This window comes from Saimiri boliviensis, chromosome 9, assembly GCF_048565385.1.
Source record: "Saimiri boliviensis isolate mSaiBol1 chromosome 9, mSaiBol1.pri, whole genome shotgun sequence".
In the NCBI taxonomy this organism is placed as follows: Eukaryota; Metazoa; Chordata; class Mammalia; order Primates; family Cebidae; genus Saimiri; species Saimiri boliviensis.
In genome coordinates this window covers 94,173,463-94,192,481 of record NC_133457.1, presented here as the reverse complement: position 1 = coordinate 94,192,481, position 19,019 = coordinate 94,173,463, and the positions used below count along the sequence as shown (strand labels likewise).

The 19,019-nt window shown below is 54.1% G+C and overlaps 1 protein-coding gene across 5 annotated transcripts in view; it reads left to right on the top strand.

Annotated features, from left to right (window-relative positions):
* The first annotated feature begins 13,050 nt into the window (after positions 1-13,050).
* Positions 13,051-19,019, top strand: part of LOC101046281 (tyrosine-protein phosphatase non-receptor type substrate 1) — a 43,993-nt gene continuing 38,024 nt past the window's right edge. The window contains exons 1-2 of one of the 5 annotated variants that reach the window (XM_039479410.2): positions 13,051-13,132; positions 14,118-14,205. In XM_039479410.2, coding sequence (XP_039335344.1) covers positions 14,127-14,205 — 79 coding nt within the window. In that variant the 5' untranslated portion in view covers positions 13,051-13,132; positions 14,118-14,126. The other 4 variants (XM_039479411.2, XM_039479412.2, XM_039479413.2 and 1 more) reach the window with 4 other exon arrangements.

The following is a 19,019-nucleotide window of genomic DNA, read 5'->3' as shown; positions in this document are numbered from 1 at the left end:
AATCCCCCTTTCTTCCTCCTGGACCAGTCGGATGTGAGTCAGGGACCTTCTCGTGAACGATTTTCCTCTCTTCCTCCTCCCCTGCTATGAGGCCAGGAGCGGCCTTAGACCTACATGGCAGGGGAGGCAAGGTGGAGCCAGTTGGAGCAAATGCCCAACCAGCCTCTTGCCTGGTAAGGTCACCCAGGAGCCTCAAGCCAGCAGGCATTCCTTCCTCCATCCCCAGGGGTCTGGCCTTATGCTAGCCCCCGGACTCGGGACACAGACTTTACACTTAACCTCAAAGCAGTCCCTGCCTCACTTGGGGCCAAGTTCAGACAAGAGGCAATCAGGGACTTAAGTGGCTGCCAGAGAAGGCCAGCCGCCTGGTTATTAAATATTAAGTGGCAAGAGCCTGAGAACGTGTAATTGCAAATGGGACTGTGAGGCAGATGTTGCCAACAGCTTGGACCGGCGCGTGCAGTTGGGACCGACAGGGGATTTCAAGTCACCAAGTCAGGCTGCTGGCAAGGGCCCCACATTTGCTGCACCCCACGCTGCTGGGTGCCAGGGCCTGAACTGGATGCTACAGGTGAAAGGACTAATCAGACCCGGTTCCAGCTTAGAGATTCCCCGTCTGGTGAAGAAGACAAAGTAAGCAAGCACTCACAACCAAAGGTACTCCCCGGGCGCGCGGTGTGCGCCCCAGGGAAGTATCTAGGAGGGGCTGGAGAATTGAGGCTTCAGAGTGGGCATGAGCTGACTTTGAAGCATACATTCAGTCAGTTAGTCAGTCAGCAAACGTTGGTTCAATACCTAACGTGTGCCAAATGTTGCAGACTGGGGGAAATAAAGTATTAAACCAGCTCAACCTTTTCTCTCACGGTGCTTACAATTGAGTGAGAGCTTGCAGTCCATGGATGAACAAGAGTTTGCACCAGGAAGAAGAGATAGAGGAAAGAGAGCCCATGCACACATTCAGAGGCATGAAGTCAAGTAGATTCGAAGTGAGTAGGGAGTTCACTGCGGCTGGACCTGTGTGAAAGGAAGGGGTGGGGAGGGGATGGCTAATAGCCAGTGCCTGAAAAGTGGCCACATTAAGGAGTGTGGGTGAGTCCTGGAGGGTTTCAAAGTACAGTGCAATGCCCTCCCTCAGGGACAGTCCACGGCTCCCAGGATTCCTGAGATAGGACATAGTCTGGTCTTTGAAGCAGTTAGAGGAAGCAGACATCCCACGGAACATCCTGGAGAATGCCTGTGGCTGCCTGGTCAGCCGCCCACCCCCACCCCAGGCTGGGAGGAGCTCAGAGAAGCCAAGCCCCACCCCTTTACTCCCCACCCCTGCAGCCTGTGCCAGCTCCTGAACTGCTGAGAACAGATCCTGGGAACACAGGTGCCTTTGTCTTTGCCAGGAACTCAGTCCCTGCGGAAGGTGGCGGTGGGGAGAGTAATATGAGACCCCAGACCCTTCAGGCAAGTCCTCGTCCAGCAAGGGAGCCAGGAAAGATTCCAGTGCAACACTCCCAGGAATGTCCCCACTGGCCGGACCTCTGTCTCCACGCCCTGCCCAGAACCAGCGTGGGGTGGACTGGGTGAGCTCTCAGGTCGTTCCCTGGCCAGGATTCTATACAAAGAGAAGGGGCCGAGAAGAGCTGCATGTGCACGTCCAGATGCCGAAATCCCAGGAGGATTAGGGTCCTTGAAGAGGTTCTAAGAGTCTAGAGTTGTATTCGGCTGAGATTCTAGAATTCTACAGGTCTAAAATTCCAAGATCTTAGAATCCTGTGATTCTAAGACTCTCACTTGATTAGGGGAGGGAAGACATCATAGTCATCATATCCTCTTAACAAAATTCACGCCTCTGGAAAGAACCCCACACCCATAACTCCAAAGCCAAGCAGGCTTGTTTTCCCCCTTTCTGCCTTTAAATTGTCTTTTCGCTCTTCGGTGTCTGCTCATCTGCACTCCCCCCTCCACAGTCCCTCCTCCAAGCCTGGCAGCCACACATTTGCCATCTGCATATAACCCAGTGATTAGCACAGCAGAGTAGGAGAGGAGGGTGTGGAACCCATGCTGCCTGCCAGTCAGACGGCCTTAAGTTGACCAGGCTGCAGCGAGTCACCCCAGCTCCCTGCAAGGGCTGAGCAGGGAAGGGAAATACATTCCTGCAGATTCAGACACACAGACAGCAAGACACATGAAGGAGGGCCCCAGGCACACAGACACACAAAGACACAGAGAGAGACGTGCACACACACACAAACAGTGCAAACAGCACACGCCCACACATGTGCAGCACTCACGCCCATTCAAACAAACCAGACAGACACACAGCCTCACAGTGACATACACCTGGACACACAGGCATGCAGAAACAGAGAAAGACAGGCACTGCACACATGCATACCTGCAATGCAACATAGACATACATACCCAGTCAGACACACGCTTGGAGATACAGCCACACAGCAAAACACACGATGCATACATACAAACACATATGTACAAACACATGCAAATAAATCTACACAAACAGATACACACTCAACACAGGCCAACACACTCCCAGGGAAGCACACCCTCCAAAGGAGAGTTGTCAGAATCACCCTTCTCCTCCCCAGCTCCCACTCCCTCTCATTCATGGGACAGTATTTACGGCCCGCTCTGCACGTGACCTGGCACTGGGCCCCGGGGAGATCCCAGGGTTCTGACACAGTGTAGAAAGGGGAGGAGCAGTTCAGTCAGTCCCTGGAAACTCAGAGGCAGCTGGAATACAGATAGGCACTGGGTTCAGGAAATCATCGCCAGAATTGTGCAAAATGGATTGCCTGGAAAGGTAGTGAGCTCCCCACCACAGGAGGCAACCTAGTGCAACCAAGGGTTTTGGGCATCAGATAGGAGAGCGGGTACCAGGAGAATTAAAAACCTTTAAAATCTATTTGAGCCCTGAGAGTCTCTATTTCTCTCAATTCCACTGAGCTTCAAAACAGTGGTCTTCACATTTTTTTTTGTATCATATTCCCTATTAGTGAAAACATTTTAAACATGTATTCCTCAATGTCTGTACATTTGATATTTTTTACAAATTTTATTTATTTCTTTGTTATGTACTACTTCACAGAACACACACAAAAACAGAAAAATTTGAAATAATGAGATAAAGGTACATAGATCACTACTTTAAAGGACAGGAGGAACTGAAGGGAAAGTGATATAACATTTATTAAGTTCCCCATGTGCTAGACTTTTGATAAATATTATTCCTTTGAATCTTCAAAATAGCTCTGTAAAAAAGCTGTCATGATTTTGCCATTTTGCAGATGAGAAACTAAGTGACAAGACAAACAAAAAATCCTTTCCCCCAGTCTTGCCACCTGTAGCTGCCAGGGCTGGAATCTGGACCCAAGTAAGCAGCTCTGGAGCCCACTGCCCACACTGACCACTTCCACGTCATGCAGCAAGATGGAGCTGGGGAAAGATCCATTTGGTTTTTGTAGGCAACAGGCTGAGTGGAGGACAGTTTGTCAAGAGCCCTGAATGATGGCCTCAAGCCAGACAGCAGGTATGATTCTCAAACCACACGCACAGCTGGGCCAGATGTGGCCATTTCTTTCCTTTAAATCTTGGCTGCTCAAAGTGCAGTCCAGGGACCAGCAGCTTCAGCCTCCCCTGGAAGTTTGCCAGAAATGCAGAATCTTGGCCCCACTCCAAACCTACTAAGTCAGAATCTGCATTTAACAAGAATAAAGTTTGAGAAGGCCTGAATTACTTAAATTCACCTGGTCTATGAATGTATCCCATGGGGATGATGTCAAGGAAGCTCAATCTTGGTCATTCTTGGGGCTCCCTCCTCTCCGGAGCCTGCCCAGTTCCAAGGGTCTTAGAGAGTCTCTGGGCATTTGAAGTGGCTTCCAGGAATCTGTCCACACTGCTTGTCTGCGGCTCCCATCTGGCTCTGAGTAAAAGCTGAAGGCCTCACCTTGGCCCGCACGGCGCAGCACACTGGGCCTGCTTCCTCTCTAACCTCATCTCCCACCTCACTCCTGGCTAGTTCCCTGGGCGCCCGGCTGCCTAGCTGCCCTTGAACTTGCCATTCCAGGGCCTTTGCACTGGCTGTTCCGTTCACCTAGTGTTCCTATGGCTCTCCTTCAGGCTTTCCTTAGGAAACGCCACTTCCTGAGTTGGAGTTCAGTCGGGGTGGGGGGGAATATTGTAAAATGGACGCAAACCTTGGAAGGCCGGAAGGTTTTGCCTCGGGAAGAAGTTTATGGCTGAAGGCAGCCATGCTCTTATCTCAGGGCTAGGGAGCAGGGCAAGTTACAAGGGAGTGCAAAAGAATGTATCTAGAATAGTTTGACCTAGATTAGCTTATTTACCTGTTTCCCTGAAACCAACCTTTGACTATCCGCAGGCAAAAGTGTTTTCTACTTGGCGGGGGCGAGGGGGTTGGCAAAGATAATTACCCACAAATGGTGTTTGCTTTAGGCCTTTGTCATTAAATCTGTCTAAATAAAGGCCCATGGGGCTGGCTTGTGGGGACCGCCATTGCTGACTTTACAGAACCCTCCTCGGTGTCTGTGAGTGGCCCGGACCCCTAGCCCACTCTTTCACTGGCTCTCTGTGTCTGAGTACATTTGTTTATTTGTCACTGGGTCAGGGTCTTTGGGTTGGACCTGATACTGAGTGAGACCTCTAATACATAGAATAGCATCCCCTCCCCGCAACTCATGCATTTATCTTTCCATCCCCCCACTAGAATGTCAATGCTGAATGCAAGAACTGTGACCATCTCATTTTCAGAATCCAGCCGAGCCCCTGGCCATAGTAGGTGCTCAATAAACATCTCTTGACTGATGGAGGCTGTGCCCAATTGTCCCACCCTAGTGGACCCCCATCTCAGCCACCCTGTGGGGCTGTGGGGTCTTCCGTGAGGGCAGAAGCCTTAAGACCCAGGTATGGCTTTCTGGAGGCACCATGAGGCCTTGTCCCCACCCACCCCCCAGTTCTGCTGGGATGGGGGGCGGCACCCCCTGACAGCCTGACCCCTTCTAGCTCCTCCAATGTGCTTGCCCCCAACCTCTCCCAGTCCTTCCAGGGAATCTCTTTGGCTTTAGACTTTACTAAAGACTAAGGGGCCTTCATTTTTCTGCCTCAATCCCTGCAACACCTGCTTACTAAGCCCAACTATTTGCTTGAAGCTGAGGAGGAGAAACATAAAGAGGACAAACAGACTAATATTTCCTAACTTGGCTTGTCATGCCTACAGGCCGGGAGCCCTCCAGCCACACATTTCCCCCTCTGTGCCTCAGTCTCCCCACCTATCCATGGGGATAGTTACCACCTTTTTTGCTGAAGAGGGAATGAGACTCAGTGAGAAAGCAAGCTGTAACAGTGGAATTTCAGGCATGAACCAGCCCAGGGTGGCAGGCACTGGGGCAGCAGGGTGTGACTTGGGAGTGAGGAGGGGGACTAAGGGATTTGCTATCAAAAGAATATGGGTTTATGGCCTTGCTGTGCCACTAACCCAGTATATTGATCAGGTAGAGCCGCTGTTTACTCATCTCTACAATGGGTACGGCACGGCTATGAGGCTCCCGTCAGGTACAGGCCAAAGGGCTCTGGGAGACTTCCCAACCCACTTTCCTCCTTGCTCCAGAGGCAGCATGAAGGCTGGTGTGGCCACCCGCTACGCAGAGGCCATGATCCCAATCAGAAGCTGGAGCAGCAGAGCCAGTGGTATATGTGTCGTTTAGGCTTTCCCCGAGAGCCAAGCCAGTTCCTGCCCAAGGACAGACACTTCCTCTCTCTGGTACAGGAATGAGGCCAACCAGAGTCTTGGCTTCCCTGCCTGGGAAGGCAGCTGGGAGTTCAACGAGGACAACTGTTCCTCCAGGAAACCCAGGCCAAGCCAGGCCCTCGGGGTGGCGGAGCCTGAGCCCCTGGGTCCAGCCGCCAGTGTCCTCATGGACAGAGCTGCATCCTGCGTCCGGTGTCCTGCTTTCTGCTCCTTCTTTCACTCTATCAGCAGTTTTTACCTGAGGCCCTACTCTGTGTGGGCTCAGCTCCAGGTGCTGAGGAACAAAGGCAAAGACCTCGCACGGATCTCACAGATGAGTGGGAGACAGCCACGCAACCATCAGTGTAGAACATTGATACGCTGTCAAGAAATGCAAACGCTATCAAACGATAAGCGGAGTAGGAAATAGGAAGTAACGGGACAGTTTTAGCTGAGTGGTCAGGACGTGCTTTTCTGCAGAGGTGACATCTGAGCACAGACCCTAAGGAAGGGTCAGCTAGCTGGGAAAGAGCATTCTAGGCACAGGGAACAGCCCGTGCAAAGGCCCTGAGGAAGGCACCTGCTGGCATGTTAAGGGATACTGAGACGGTGAATTGACTGGAGTGGAGCGAGCAAGCGGGAGTGTGTGGGGAGACCAGGGCAGTGCAAGGGCGACCACGTGGGGCTTTTTAAGCGGCATTGAGAACTTCAGGTTTTACTCCAAGAGAAGGAATGGAAGGCTATTGGGGGGCTTTGACTGAAGAAGCAACAAGGTGGGGAGTCCAGGGAGGAAGCTGGGGGCCAGTGAGGAGGTGGCTGCACTGATCCAGGTGAGAAATGGAAGTGCTGAGGCCAGAGTCTGATGCAGGTGGGGCAGAGTGGTTGGATTCTGGGTTTATTTTGAAGGTAGAGCCAAGAGGATTGGCTAGCAGGGAAGGAAGAGAAAAAGGTGAGCGAAGGAGGGCACCAAGGTGCCTGAGAAACTGCATGAACAGAATGAGATGGAGCAGGCAGCAAACATCATTCTCAGCTGCCGTGCGTTGGTGCGTATTTTCTCTGTCTCTGTCTCTCACTCTCCTCTTTATGCATTAATCCTGCCCGCATCTATTTTCAGAGGAGAAAACTGAGGCTGAGACTCCCTCGAGATCACACAGATAGTGAAGGGGAGAGCCTGGAATTGCATGCGTATCTCTTAGCCGCTGAGCTATATATTGTCCCATGAGAACTGGAGTTAGGGTCCTCTGTTCATTCCTTATTTCATCCACCAGATCCTCGTGTGTCTAAGGCCTGTCAGCAGGCCCGGCACTGGGCACCACAGAAGGACCTGGAAATCATCAAGCCAGCACCTCAGTGGTGATGGAGACCCAGAGAGGTCACTGTGGGGCATCGCAAGCTCATCCTAAGCAAGCAGAGTCATGTGCAGCAGTCGGGAGCAGGGGCTAGGGAATGAGAGCTCCTGGATTCAAAGCCTGGCTCTGGAGCTCTCAAGGTGTGTGTGCTCTTGGACAAGCGCTTAAGCTCTCTGTGCCTCAATTTTCTCATCTGTGAAATGTGGGTAAGAACTGTGTCCACGTAAGAGAATCGCAGGGAGGCATCATGAGAGAACGTGCTGAAACCCTTCAGGCCTGAGGCTTAGTATGTGCTCCTATGTTTAGCTGTGATTAGTACCACTGGGGAGAGTCAGCACTCAAACCTAGCTCTCTCAGTGAGGCTGAGGCAATCAGCTTTCTGCCCCTCCAACACCACTGGTACAGAGGTGCTGGGGAGGGCTCCTCTCAGCTCAGCACAGCTGGGCTCGGCTCTGGGTGGAGCCACATGCCCAGAGCCTGAGAACAGTGTTTAGGGCCTGACAGTGTGGTCCCACCCCTGATGGGCTCCGGTGAGCTGCCTGCCTGCCTGCCGAGTTGCTCAACGGCTGACTTCCCCAGGAAAGCACTAATTCCAGCAAGGCTCCCTTGGGCCCTGGCTCGGTGATCTGTCACAGCCCCTCGGCTTCAGAGCACTGGCTGCAATCTCTGAGCTCATGGCTGTCCTGCCCTCTGTCTTTCCCGTAAGGGTTGGACAGAAACCAGAGGGATGGACAGATCCCCAACCAACAGGAAAACTGGGGCTGGGCTTGCAGAGGAGTCTCATCTTGGCTTGAATGGCAGTCAAAGTGTGATCCCCGAATCAGCAGCGTCAACAGCACCCGGGACCCTGTTAGAAATGCAAATTCTCAGACCTTACCTAAGACCAACTAAATAGGATACTCCGTGGCCAGGGCCGTAGAATCCGTGTTTTCACAGTCCCTCCGGGGCTGTTGCTGTCAGCTCAAGTTGTAGAACCAAAGCTCGGATTCCTGTGCAGTTGTAGTTAGAGGGAGGCCTGTGGAGAGGCGATTTTGAAGAGGGATGGATAGAAGCACAGGCTCATAGAGACCCACCTTCAAATCCAGGCTGTGCCAACTCCTTATCCTGCGATCAGATCGTGGGCAGAGCACTTCATTTACTTACTTATTATTTTAATTTATTATTATTATTTTAGAGACAGGGTCTTGCTCTGTTGCCCAGGCTGGAGTGAAGTGGAGCAATCATAGGTGACTGCAGCCTGGAACTCCTGGGCTCAAGCAATCCTCCCATCTCTGCCTCCCAAAGTGCTGGGATTACAAGTGTGAGCCGCCACGCCCGGCCCACTTTTAAAATTTAATACGTTTTTATTGACAACCTGTTTACTGTTGAAGACCCTGGGGCTGCAGGTCTACGACAAAACAATGGCAGTGGCCAACACTGAACCTATGAGAACTCATCTAACCCTCAGAAGAAACCTCTCAGGTAGGTTCCTATCATTAGCCCAAAGGAAACGCAGACCATCAAAATAACTTGCCCCAGGTGGCTAGTCTGAGAGACCACTGGAGTGCAAGTCGCTAGGATAAACTGACCTGGAGCTAGTCAGGGAGACAAACAAAATGCAATGAGACACACAATATGAGCAGGTTGTGACGCAGGCTATGGAGATAAAGTTGGGAAGAGGTAGGGCATATTGGGCAGGGGTGGGGGTGCCTAACAGGGTGGTCTGGCAAGGCCTCTCAAGGAGTTGGCGTGTGAGCAGAGGCCTCCTGAAGTCTCAGCTGCCTCATCTGTAAAATGAGGGAATTACTAGCTCCCCCTCCCAGGTGTGGTATGAATGTCACAAGTCTGTAAAGCATAGTAGATGCCGAACAGATGGGAATTGTTATCGTTTGGAAAACTGAGTTCAGGCTGGGCACAGCGGCTCAAGCCTGTAATCCCAGCACTTTGTGAGGCCGAGGGAGGCGGATCACAAAGTCAGGAGATCGAGACCATGCTGGCTAACACGGTGAAACCCGTCTTTACTAAAAATACAACACATTAGCAGGGTGGGGTGGTGGTTGCTTGTAGTCCCAGCTACTCAGGAGGCTGAGGCAGGAGAATTGCTCAAACCCGGGAGGCAGAGGTTGCAGTGAGCCGAAATCACATCACTGCACTCCAGCCTGGGCAACGAAGCAAGACTCCATCTCAAAAAATAAAATAAAATAAAATAAAATAAAATAAAATAAAAAGAAACCACAACTGAGATTACCCTTACTGGACGTAGCAGGGGCTCAGTAAGGCCACTCCCATCTTCCGTCCCAGAAGCCCCGCCTGCTCTCCAGCCTGGTCAGCAGCTCCGCTTGAGCCAGTTGGTTCCCTGGTCCAGGCTGCCCAGGAGTCCGTGCTGTTTTTTTATTGTTCTGGCTCCACAGCTGAGACCTCTAACTCCAAATGGCTCTTCTTGCCCAAAAAAATAGGTCGTTGGCAACTCCAGCCTCCTGACCGGCCCCACACAAAGGCAGTCTGGCAGGCCTGCCTGCTGACGCCAGCCCAGGGTTATGGGAAGTGGGGAGAAGAGCGCGGGCAGGGCTGCAACCAGGTGGAGCTGGGCTGTGCAGGTGCCAGCATGCCCCACAGGGTGTTATCTCTGGGCGTGTTTCCTCACCTCTGGGAACCCCCCGGAGTTGCTAAGGCTTCAGTAAGATAGCGTATCTCAAAGGGCCTAGAACACATGAGGGTGCCAAAGGCAAAGGCTAAACTCCAGAGAGGCCCCATCATGACATCATGGATGCCTTCCCACCCTTGTCACTATTGACCCCTCATAGCAGAGTTTGTTATTCCTATTTCACAGATGAAAAGATTGAGGCTCAAATTTTTTTTTTTTTTGCGTAACTCAAATTGGCAAAATCTTGGCTTCCGAGCTCCCGATCCTCTCCTACTCGTGCTCATTTGTCTTCTTCCTCTGTCGACAGGGAAGGAATGTGATCTGACTTCTGTGCAAGGATTCCGCGGGCTGCTGAGTGAGGAATAGACAGAAGGCACCAGGTGGAAATAGGGCACCCAGGTGAGAGTGGTGGAGGCTCAGACGAGGGCGAGGGCGGGAGCAGCAGAGGTGCTGAGAAGTGCTTTGGCTCTGGATGTGATGGGAAGGCCCAGCAGGCAGGATTGGCTGACAGATTGTGCCCTCTAGGAGTGAGAGGAAGAGTCAAGCAGCAAAGGCAGGGACGCCGCCACCCCTGGCTTCCCATCTCACCTCCTCGGTGAGACATTCCTTGATCCGTTTTCAAAATTGCGCTCTAGCTCTCTCATCAGCACACCTGGGCCCCTTCCCTGGCTAATTCCCCCCACCCCGTAGCACCTATCCCATTTCATGTACTTATTGGTTCCTTTCCTCCCAGTAGAACGTCAGTTCCTTGAGGGCAGGGATTTTTTATCTGTTTTCCAACTGTTGCATTCCCAGTGGCTGGCACCCAGCAGATGCTTAATAAATATTGTTGAGTGCATGATGAATATGTATGAAGGTAGTTAGATTTTAACACAGGGCAGCCCAGACCTCCTGCTGTGGGGGTGGCTGATTCACATCAATCATCTGCCATAATCTCTGGCCTCGACAAGTTGCGTTTCGCCTCAGTTTACCCATGGCCCGGGGGTCTCAAAGGCTTCTCAGGCTTGAGGTTGGCCAAGGATGATTTTTATGTGGACACAGAACAAGGGTCAGGGCCACGTGCTGGGGGAGAGGTGTGGATGAAAAGCCCCCGTGTAGGGAAGCCCTGCTGAGCGCCTTTGCCAAAGGTGCTATATATAAATAGCAAGTGGTTCAATTATTATCCTTCCCTAATCCCTAGTTTGCTAATCCCCGGGCAGGTTTGCGAGTGTGTGTGTGTCTTGGGGAACGGTGAACAGCAGAGCCTTCTGGAAGTCCAGGGCAGCAAGCTGCCTCTTCTCTGCTCTCATCAGCGGCCCCCATCTCCACTCCTACCCCAGATGGAGTCTGGTGACAGGTTTTCCCAGGAGCCTCCCTGGTCACTTTCATGGTCTAGACCAGATGCAGCCTGAAGAGTTGGAGACCTTCCCTGCCCCCACCTCAGATACCAGGATAACCCAGAACAATCTCCTTTCTCATTGGTGCCCAATTCCACGCTCCCCTCTCTCCAGTCCTATGTTTGCAGCGTGGCCTTTTAGACACATAAATCAGACATGGCCTCCCCTGCTGAAATCCTCTAGGGGTCTCCCAACTGCAGAATAAACGAAGGCTCTTCACGCAAGCCTTGGACACCATCCCACCCTGCCCCGTCCTCCACATTGTGCTCTGGGGCCTAGCCACCTGGGGCCTTCCCCTGTCCTGGGCCCTCTTCCTGGAACACCTTTCTCCCCAGATCTTCGCCTTGCTGACCCTTGTTGTGATTCAGCAACTGAGTCTCAGGGAGGTCTTACTGGCTCTCTTATCCAAATACGCTCACCCCTCTCCCTCTCTAAGTTCAATCTTCTGCTGTTCATTAATTATTTCTACCTGTCCACTTATCTGTCTCCTCTACTAGAATATAAATTCCTCATGGACAGGGACCTTGTGTGGGTCACTATCGTGCCCTCCCACACCCAAAGAAATGAAAATCCCCTTGCATTTCAAATGCTGCCCCAATCCCTGTGGGTTCTCAAGGACTGTTCTCAAACACTTCACTTATTTATCAAATGCTTATGTTGCACTTGGTATGCGCCAGGCTCTTTTTAACATGTCTTACAAATATTAACTCATCTAATCCTCACAATTGATACTCATGCTGGCCTCGTTTCAGATGAAGCTGAGGCACAGAAGAGGTAAGGTATTTTCCAAGTCCACACAGCTCGTAACAGTAGCCACGGGATTCGAGCCCAGGGAGTTCAGTCCATGGTCTCAAGTGTGGCACTCTCCCTGCCCCCCTGTCTTAGCACAACATCAGGACCAGCCATTTAACCAAAAGACTTGGGGCAGGAGGGGAGGTGCTGGTGTTACTTTGCACAGGTCTTTAGCCTGGGAATCAGAAATTCAAATCTTGTTTCCAGCCCAGGCCTTGCAGTGTGGCCTTAAGCAAACCTACTCCCTCTCCCGGCCTCCACTTTCTGTCTATTTACAGGGCCGAGCCTTCTCCCACCTTGCATCATTCCTATCCTCTTAACTGCCACTGTGGGCCGCAGAATTCCCTCCCATCCGCAGCGGGTCTTGAACTTGTGCTCCTCCCACAGTGCGGAGCCTTCTCCTGCCAGGTGACCACGATCCTGGCACTCCCTGGCACTGACCTGGCTGCTACGGGCCCAGTGTTCCCTCCAGGAAAACCGAGGGTCTGTCTTCTCCAACTCCAGGCCACTGGCCTCCGCTCCGCTTCCCCTCCTCTTCCTCAGGGCCTGTCCTTCTCCTGGAACCCAGGCCTTCGGGGCCGCTCTCCCGCACACGCCCCGGCCTGGGCCTCCCCACTCCCTCAATCTGCCCTCCATCACCGGGACGCCCGGCCAGGGCGCTCCCACCTCCCCGGGAAGGCCCCCGGCCCTTCCACTCCGGTTCCCCGCCACAGCCCCCTTCTCGCTCCCTCTCCTCCCCGCGCCTCTTTTCCAGGCGGCACCGAAGTCCTTCCTACACACACGCTATTTTTGGACCATCGCTCTCTTCTTCCTCTCCCCTTCCCCCTGCGTTCACTTACTTTCTCCTTTTCCTTCACCTCGGCCGGGCTCTGAAAGGATCGGGGCCCCTTCGGCCCGCACCCACCCCCAAGAGGGGCGTCCAGCTTTGGGCGCAGGGGCACGGCCTCTTGGGGAGGGGCAAAGGCAGGCACCCCCCACCCCCGCGCCTCCACTGCCCGACTCCTTCGCCGCCTCCAGCCTCTCGCCAGCGGGCAGCGGGGACCAGCCGCGCGCGGCCGGAGTCCGGAGGCGAGGGGAGGTCGGCCGCAACTTCCCCAGTCCACCTTAAGAAGACGATGTAGCCAGCTCGCGGCGCAGACCTCAGAAAAACAAGTTTGCGCAAAGTGGAGCGGGGACCCGGCCTCTGGGCAGCCCCGGCGGCGCTCCCAGTGCCTTCCAGCCCTCGCGGGCGGCGCAGGTCCGAGCCTGGCAGGGACGGGGAGGGGGGCAGAGCGGGACGGGTCGGGGCTGGGGACGAGCCGCGCGGGCTCCTGAACTGGCACGTTGTCAGAGCCGGAGGCTCGTCTCGTCCCGAGCCCGAGCGGCCTGCGGCGGCTCGCGGGGCCGCCTCCCCGGGCAGCAGTCGGGGGCCCGCGCGGGGGTTCCGGGGCCCGGGCGCCGGCGCGGGGGGCGACGCTGCCCTCCCCGGCCCGGCGCGCAGCGCGCAGCCCTCGCTCCCTCCCCTGGGGCGCGCTGCTGGCGGACGCGCAGGCGGGCGCTCGCTCGCGGAGAAGGTGCCGGCGGGGCCGGAGCCCCCAAGCCTCCCCGGGCGGCGAGAAGGGAGGAGGGGGGAAGGGAAGGAGGGAGGGGGCCGGGCTGCCAGGAGGGCGGGGGCAGCGGCCGCGACTGCGGGCCGGGAGCGAGCCCAGCCGCCCGCGCCGCGAGGATCCCGGGCGGGGCAGGTGGGCAGCGGCGGGGGCGGCTCCGCGCGGCCGGGTTCAGCCGTGCTGCCCCTCGCCCCTGCCCGCGCGGTCCTCTCTCCCGCGCTGTCTGTCTCGGTCTGCGCGCCGCCTCGCTCACTCCTCGCTCGCTCGCTCGCTCGCTCTCCCTCCCCCTCTTTCTCCCCCTCTCGCCTCTCTGTGTCTCTGGCTCTCTGCCTGGCTCCCTTGGGTCTGTTTCTCTCTCCTGCCGCCTCTTTCTGGCCACCCCTGGCTTTATTTCTCGCGCGCTTGGGGTCTCCTCCCGTCTCCGTCTCTCGATTTCTCCTGGGGGGCGGGGGGGTGTTCTCCAAAAATCGCAGCGGTGACGGTGGCTCCTAAGCCGCTCCAGGCGCCCGTTCCGGAGTCGGGTGGGGGGAGGCCTAGCCGGGAGGGGGGAAGAAGGGGAGCCTTAGTCATTTCCCCGCTCCAGCCTGCTCCCGCCCGAACGCGCACTCACGGCCGCTCTCCCTCCTCGCTCCGCAGCCGCGGCCCATGGAGCCCGCCGGCCCGGCCCCCGGCCGCCTCGGGCCGCTGCTCTGCCTGCTGCTCGCCTCGTCCTGCGCCTGGTCAGGTAAGCACCCCCGCTCCCCACCGCTGCCCTCACCAAACTGCGGGCTCGGGCCTCTCAGACTGGCACTGGGACCCATTCAGCTAATGCCGAGCAGTAATAGGAGAGACGCCTGGAACCAGGGTTATAGATGCAGAAAGTGAGGCCCAGAGAGGGCCAGCGACATGCCCAAGGTCACACAGCCAAGGGTAGAACCCAGGTCTCTTCTAGGAGAGTTTGTCTCGGTGGACTCCGACTGTGTGCACAGTGCTGGGCACTGAGACAAAAGAGCTGAGTTGCTTCACTCAGCCCCTGCCCAGTCCAATGGGGAAGGCTGACTGACAGTGGCTTTCAGAGCAGGGCTGTCCGGCTTCCCCAGAATCTCTCCCCCTGGACGTCTGCTTTCCACATGTTTGACTTCAGGGTGTTAGGGGAGGAGGTGAGGGCAGAGGTCCTCCCAGCGCTGCCCGGAATGGAACAGAGACAAGCTGTTGCAATTAGGAAAGAGTGAGCCCTCCCTCTGGTGCGCAGAGTAAACCAGTATTAGTGTGTGCCCGGGAGAGGGGGAACAGGGAGGCCGCGGTAACCCCAGAGCGAGCTGCTGCGAGCAACAGATCCTTATGTAAAAACACGGAGGATTGTCCCTGTGGTTGCCAAAGCCTCTCCTTGGTGGTCTTGCTCCTTGAGGCGCTCCCCGCTCCCACTTCCTCCTGCCTTCCCCGAGCTTGCAGGCAGCTCCCTGCAGTTCAGGTGCTCCGCGGGGATGTTACCTGTGGCTCTGAGCATGTCTTTCTCTTGCCCTACATCAAACACCTGGCTGTCGCCGGCAGGCGGGCTCTGAAGGCTACTGTGTATGTGCACCAAGGAGTGAGGTCACCATTCAGGTGTCCTGCTTCTTAAACGGGTTTTGCAAAACCACGGGTCTCCTGGGAGGGCACTGGGTGGGGGTAGGGATGGGGGCGGAGGAGAGCAGAGAAATGGCGTTAAGGGAGTTGGGAGGGATAGAAGAATGGGGATCTTGTTTTTTGTCCTCTTGAAGCTGTGTTGTAGGCACAGGGGTCTCTGTACCTCCCACCCTGGAGGAGGGAGAGAGGGATGAGCTCAGTGTCCAACACCCCCTTGTGCGTTTGCCTAGAGATGGTAACCATCTGATAGCAGGGAGAAAAGGGAGAACTAGCAAAGAGTGGGTGGAAGGAGAAGCGGGGCGGGGGGGTGGTGGACAGCTGCTTCTCTCTGCCCTGCAGTTTCCCCTGAAACCCAGGAATTCACATAGGCACCCCCCACCCCCAGTTCTTTTCAGTTACAGTTGGGTCCTCCTTGCTGGGCGGAAGGAAGCACTGATACAGTTCATGTCTCTCCAACGAGTGGCATCTCTGACTGCTCCTTCCTGCCTGAGCCAGCCGTTTGTACCCTGCAAAAGTCCGAGTTTCTGCCCTGCCGTCCTTCCTGGCCTGGAAATGCACAAGCGTCACTCACAAGTGCTTAATTTTCTTGAAGCAGGGAATTGGGCCTGAGTTAATTTCTAAATGTCTATTCTAGACCCTTCTCCGACCAGGAGCCTGTGGTTCAGTCCCTGGCAAATGAGCAGTGACGCTGATTAACAAGTGTTCAGATGGGCAGCCTGCCTTTCCTGGGGCACTGGCTGGGAACACCAACACCTTTCTCGTGAGCACATCTCCCCCTTTTGCCTATAAAAACAATCTATAAAATGGTAAAGATTGGGCCATAAAACTTCCGTTCCAATCCATTCAGCATCAATAGCCTGAAAAAGTGGGAGCAGCAGAGGGGCCAAGATTAGCTTTGAAATAAATAAATCTTGGGAGGTAAGAATGAATATCTCGGTGGAGGGTGGTGGGGAAGGGACGGGGTACGACCACCATAACTCAAGCCTCCCAGCATCCTTCACTCTGTGTTCTTCAGGGTCCTGCTCACACCATGGGCCTGGGCAGGCAAGTCACCTGGTTCGGCTGAAGGATGGGGCCTCAGGCCCCTCCCTCGATTGCTCCAGACGTGGAATTTACAACAAAGCAGTAGAGAGACAGGATATGAGGGTAGGAAGGTACAAGGAGGCAGTTGTCCAATTTTCTAAGAAAATGGATTTGTTCGAGTGAGAAACTCAAATGTCAGGTTTAGGAAGGCAGCTTTGGATTGAATGACTACTAGTGTCTCAGGCAGAACTGTCAGCCTGGGAGGTGTCACATGATGGCTGTGTCTTCACATGATCACTGTTTGTGGGGGGAAGGGGCCAATCATGTGAATTATCTGGGGTGGGGGAGGCAAGGGAAGAAGTTTCTAAAGATTGCTTTCAGCACAAATGCTGCCAAAGGGAAATTCTAAAAAGATACCAGTGAAGTCACCAACCTGTGTTTTGGACCCAATGTGAGGCCTGTTTCCTAAAACAACTGCACTGAGGGAGATTCTGAGGCTGGTAGAAGGACAAGGAACTGCGGCCTGGGGACATCTGGCACCTGATTTTGTGTCAGCAGGGCCTGACGCCGTACCTGCAGGATGCCTGCTCAGCCCCAGCCAGGCCCTGAGACCTCTGAGTCACCCCCTCAGGAAGACCTCACATGAACTCCCATTCATTTCTTCTCTCCGGCCTGGAGGAGACCAAGCCAAGTTGTAGTTCAGGCTCTGGGGAGCAGGGGTGTCCCCCTGTGAACCTCTGATCCTTTGGTAAAGGGTAGCACTCTGGGGCTCCTCTGTACTTTCCTAAGCGGTAAAGCTAATCTCACTTCCTCTTTCATAAGAAGAGAAAACGGAGCGAGGCTGCTTTGGCACGACAAGCTCAGGCTGTTGGAAGGTCCTTTAAAGGCACGGTGTTTTCGGAGTACTTTCTGGCCATTAATTATTCCTTTACCAGCCCCTCGGAGACTCACGGTGATTCACATCTGTGCTTGCAGTCACGCAGCACCTGTGAAGTGCAGTGTGAACCGTGTGTTGAGAGAAGAAGGGAGAACCAACGTTCATTAAATAGTTAACGGCATTCCAGGCTGGGTGCTGCACCTGCATCATCTCATCCGCAAGGCACGAGTTGGCACTTATCCCCATTTTGCAGATGTGGAAAATCGAGTCCCAAACTGGGGAAGTAACTTATAAGTGAGAGTGGAGCCAGGATTTTGGATGCTGGCCTTCCTGCTGGGTGGCTTCTGAGGGAAGAAATTCAGTGTCTTAATCAGGATGATTTAGTCCAAGCTGGGAAGGGAGTGAGAGGCCCCTCTCTGGGCTTGGGTGGAGGACTGTGGAAGAGTTCTTTCTCTGGGCAGAAGGTTTTGACCAAGTCACAGGCATTTCTCAGAAAGCCTGCTGAGGGTGGAAGCATGGACAGCCCCTTGGTCCTCACAGATGATAATGCTTGAGGGGTGATGTGGTTCCCGTAAGAGCCCCCCATCTGGGCTGCTGAGCTCTGGAGCCCCCAGAGCTGGAATATTCCTCCCTGCATCTTCCTGGTGCCCTTTGCGACAGATGGAGAGGGGGTGTGGGAGAGGAAGGGAGTCTAAAAGTGTTGTACGGATCCCACACGCGCTCGCTTGCTGCTTCCAATGGCTCCGTGCGACAGGTTATTTTCTTATTTGTAGTCTTGGACTGACGGAAGGCTCCCCCCCAGCCCCCAGCTCTTTTGAAATGTGCTCAGATTTCTGGCCTGTCAACACAACTCAGATCATGTCACTCCCTGGCTCAAAACTGTTGAGTGGGTCCAAGTTTTCTTTAAAAAAATCACAAAGCTGCCGCGAGGCCTGGGCTTCCTCCCTGCCAGGCCTGATTTCCAGCCACATGTTTTCCAACGAGCTGACCTGTTGAGATGCTGCAGGATAACCAGGCTTCCTTCCTGCAGACCAGAGCTTTGCTGGCTACTCAGCCACGCGAGCACCTCAAAGACCCTGAGGAGTCCTGCATTGTAGAATCCGGAGCTGGGTCACATTTACTCCAGTGTTCCCTGAACATATGAACAAGAGGCGTTTGATTTGTAGAATACCCATTAGCATTCGGCCTCACTCAGTTGGGTAAATGCTTTTGTACGGATCCATGCCCTCAGCTGAACTCTGAGCTCTGTGCCTCGGCCTGTGCCGTTCCTGCCATCAGAAAGGCCCTTCCCGTACCTCCTTGTCTTCCTATGTCCGAATCCTACTCACCCTTCCAGGTTCAACTTAATGTGCCTCCTGGGGGGAGGTCAGAGGAGCCTCTCCACGCAGAGAGACAACCTAGCCTAGTGCTAAGACAGTGCCAGGACCCCGGGGTGTTGATCCCAGCCCTGCTACTGACTTGGACAGTTTGCAGAAATCTCTGTCTTATTTTGCTCATCAGTAAAAGGGGAATGGTATTAATCACTCTATTGTAAGGATTAAGTTAATGCGTGTATAATGCTGGAAGCCTTGCCTTGTATGTAGTAAGTACTCAATATATATTAACTAGTGTTGTAATTAGCATGGCTTGATTCTGTTTTGATTCTTCATCTATAACATTGGGAGAGATTTTCATAAAGCATCTAGCATAGTTTCTCACACACAGTGGGTACTTAAAAAACAGCAAAGGCTATTCAGTGAACGACGAATGTCCTTCAAATTGATATTTTCCTTGTAGCTTTTTTTTTTTTTTTTTTTTTTTGGAGACAGAGTTTCGCTCTTGCCCAGGCTGGAGTGCAATGGCAGGATCTCAGCTCATGCTATTGAGCTCTCAACCTCCGCTTCCCAGGTTCAAGCAATTCTTCTGCCTCAGACTCCCAAGTAGCTGAGATTACAGACATGCGCCACCACGCCCAGCTAATTTTGTATTTTTAGTAGAGTTGGGGTTTCTCCTTGTTTGTCAGGCTCGTCTCGAACTCCCAACCTCAGGTGATC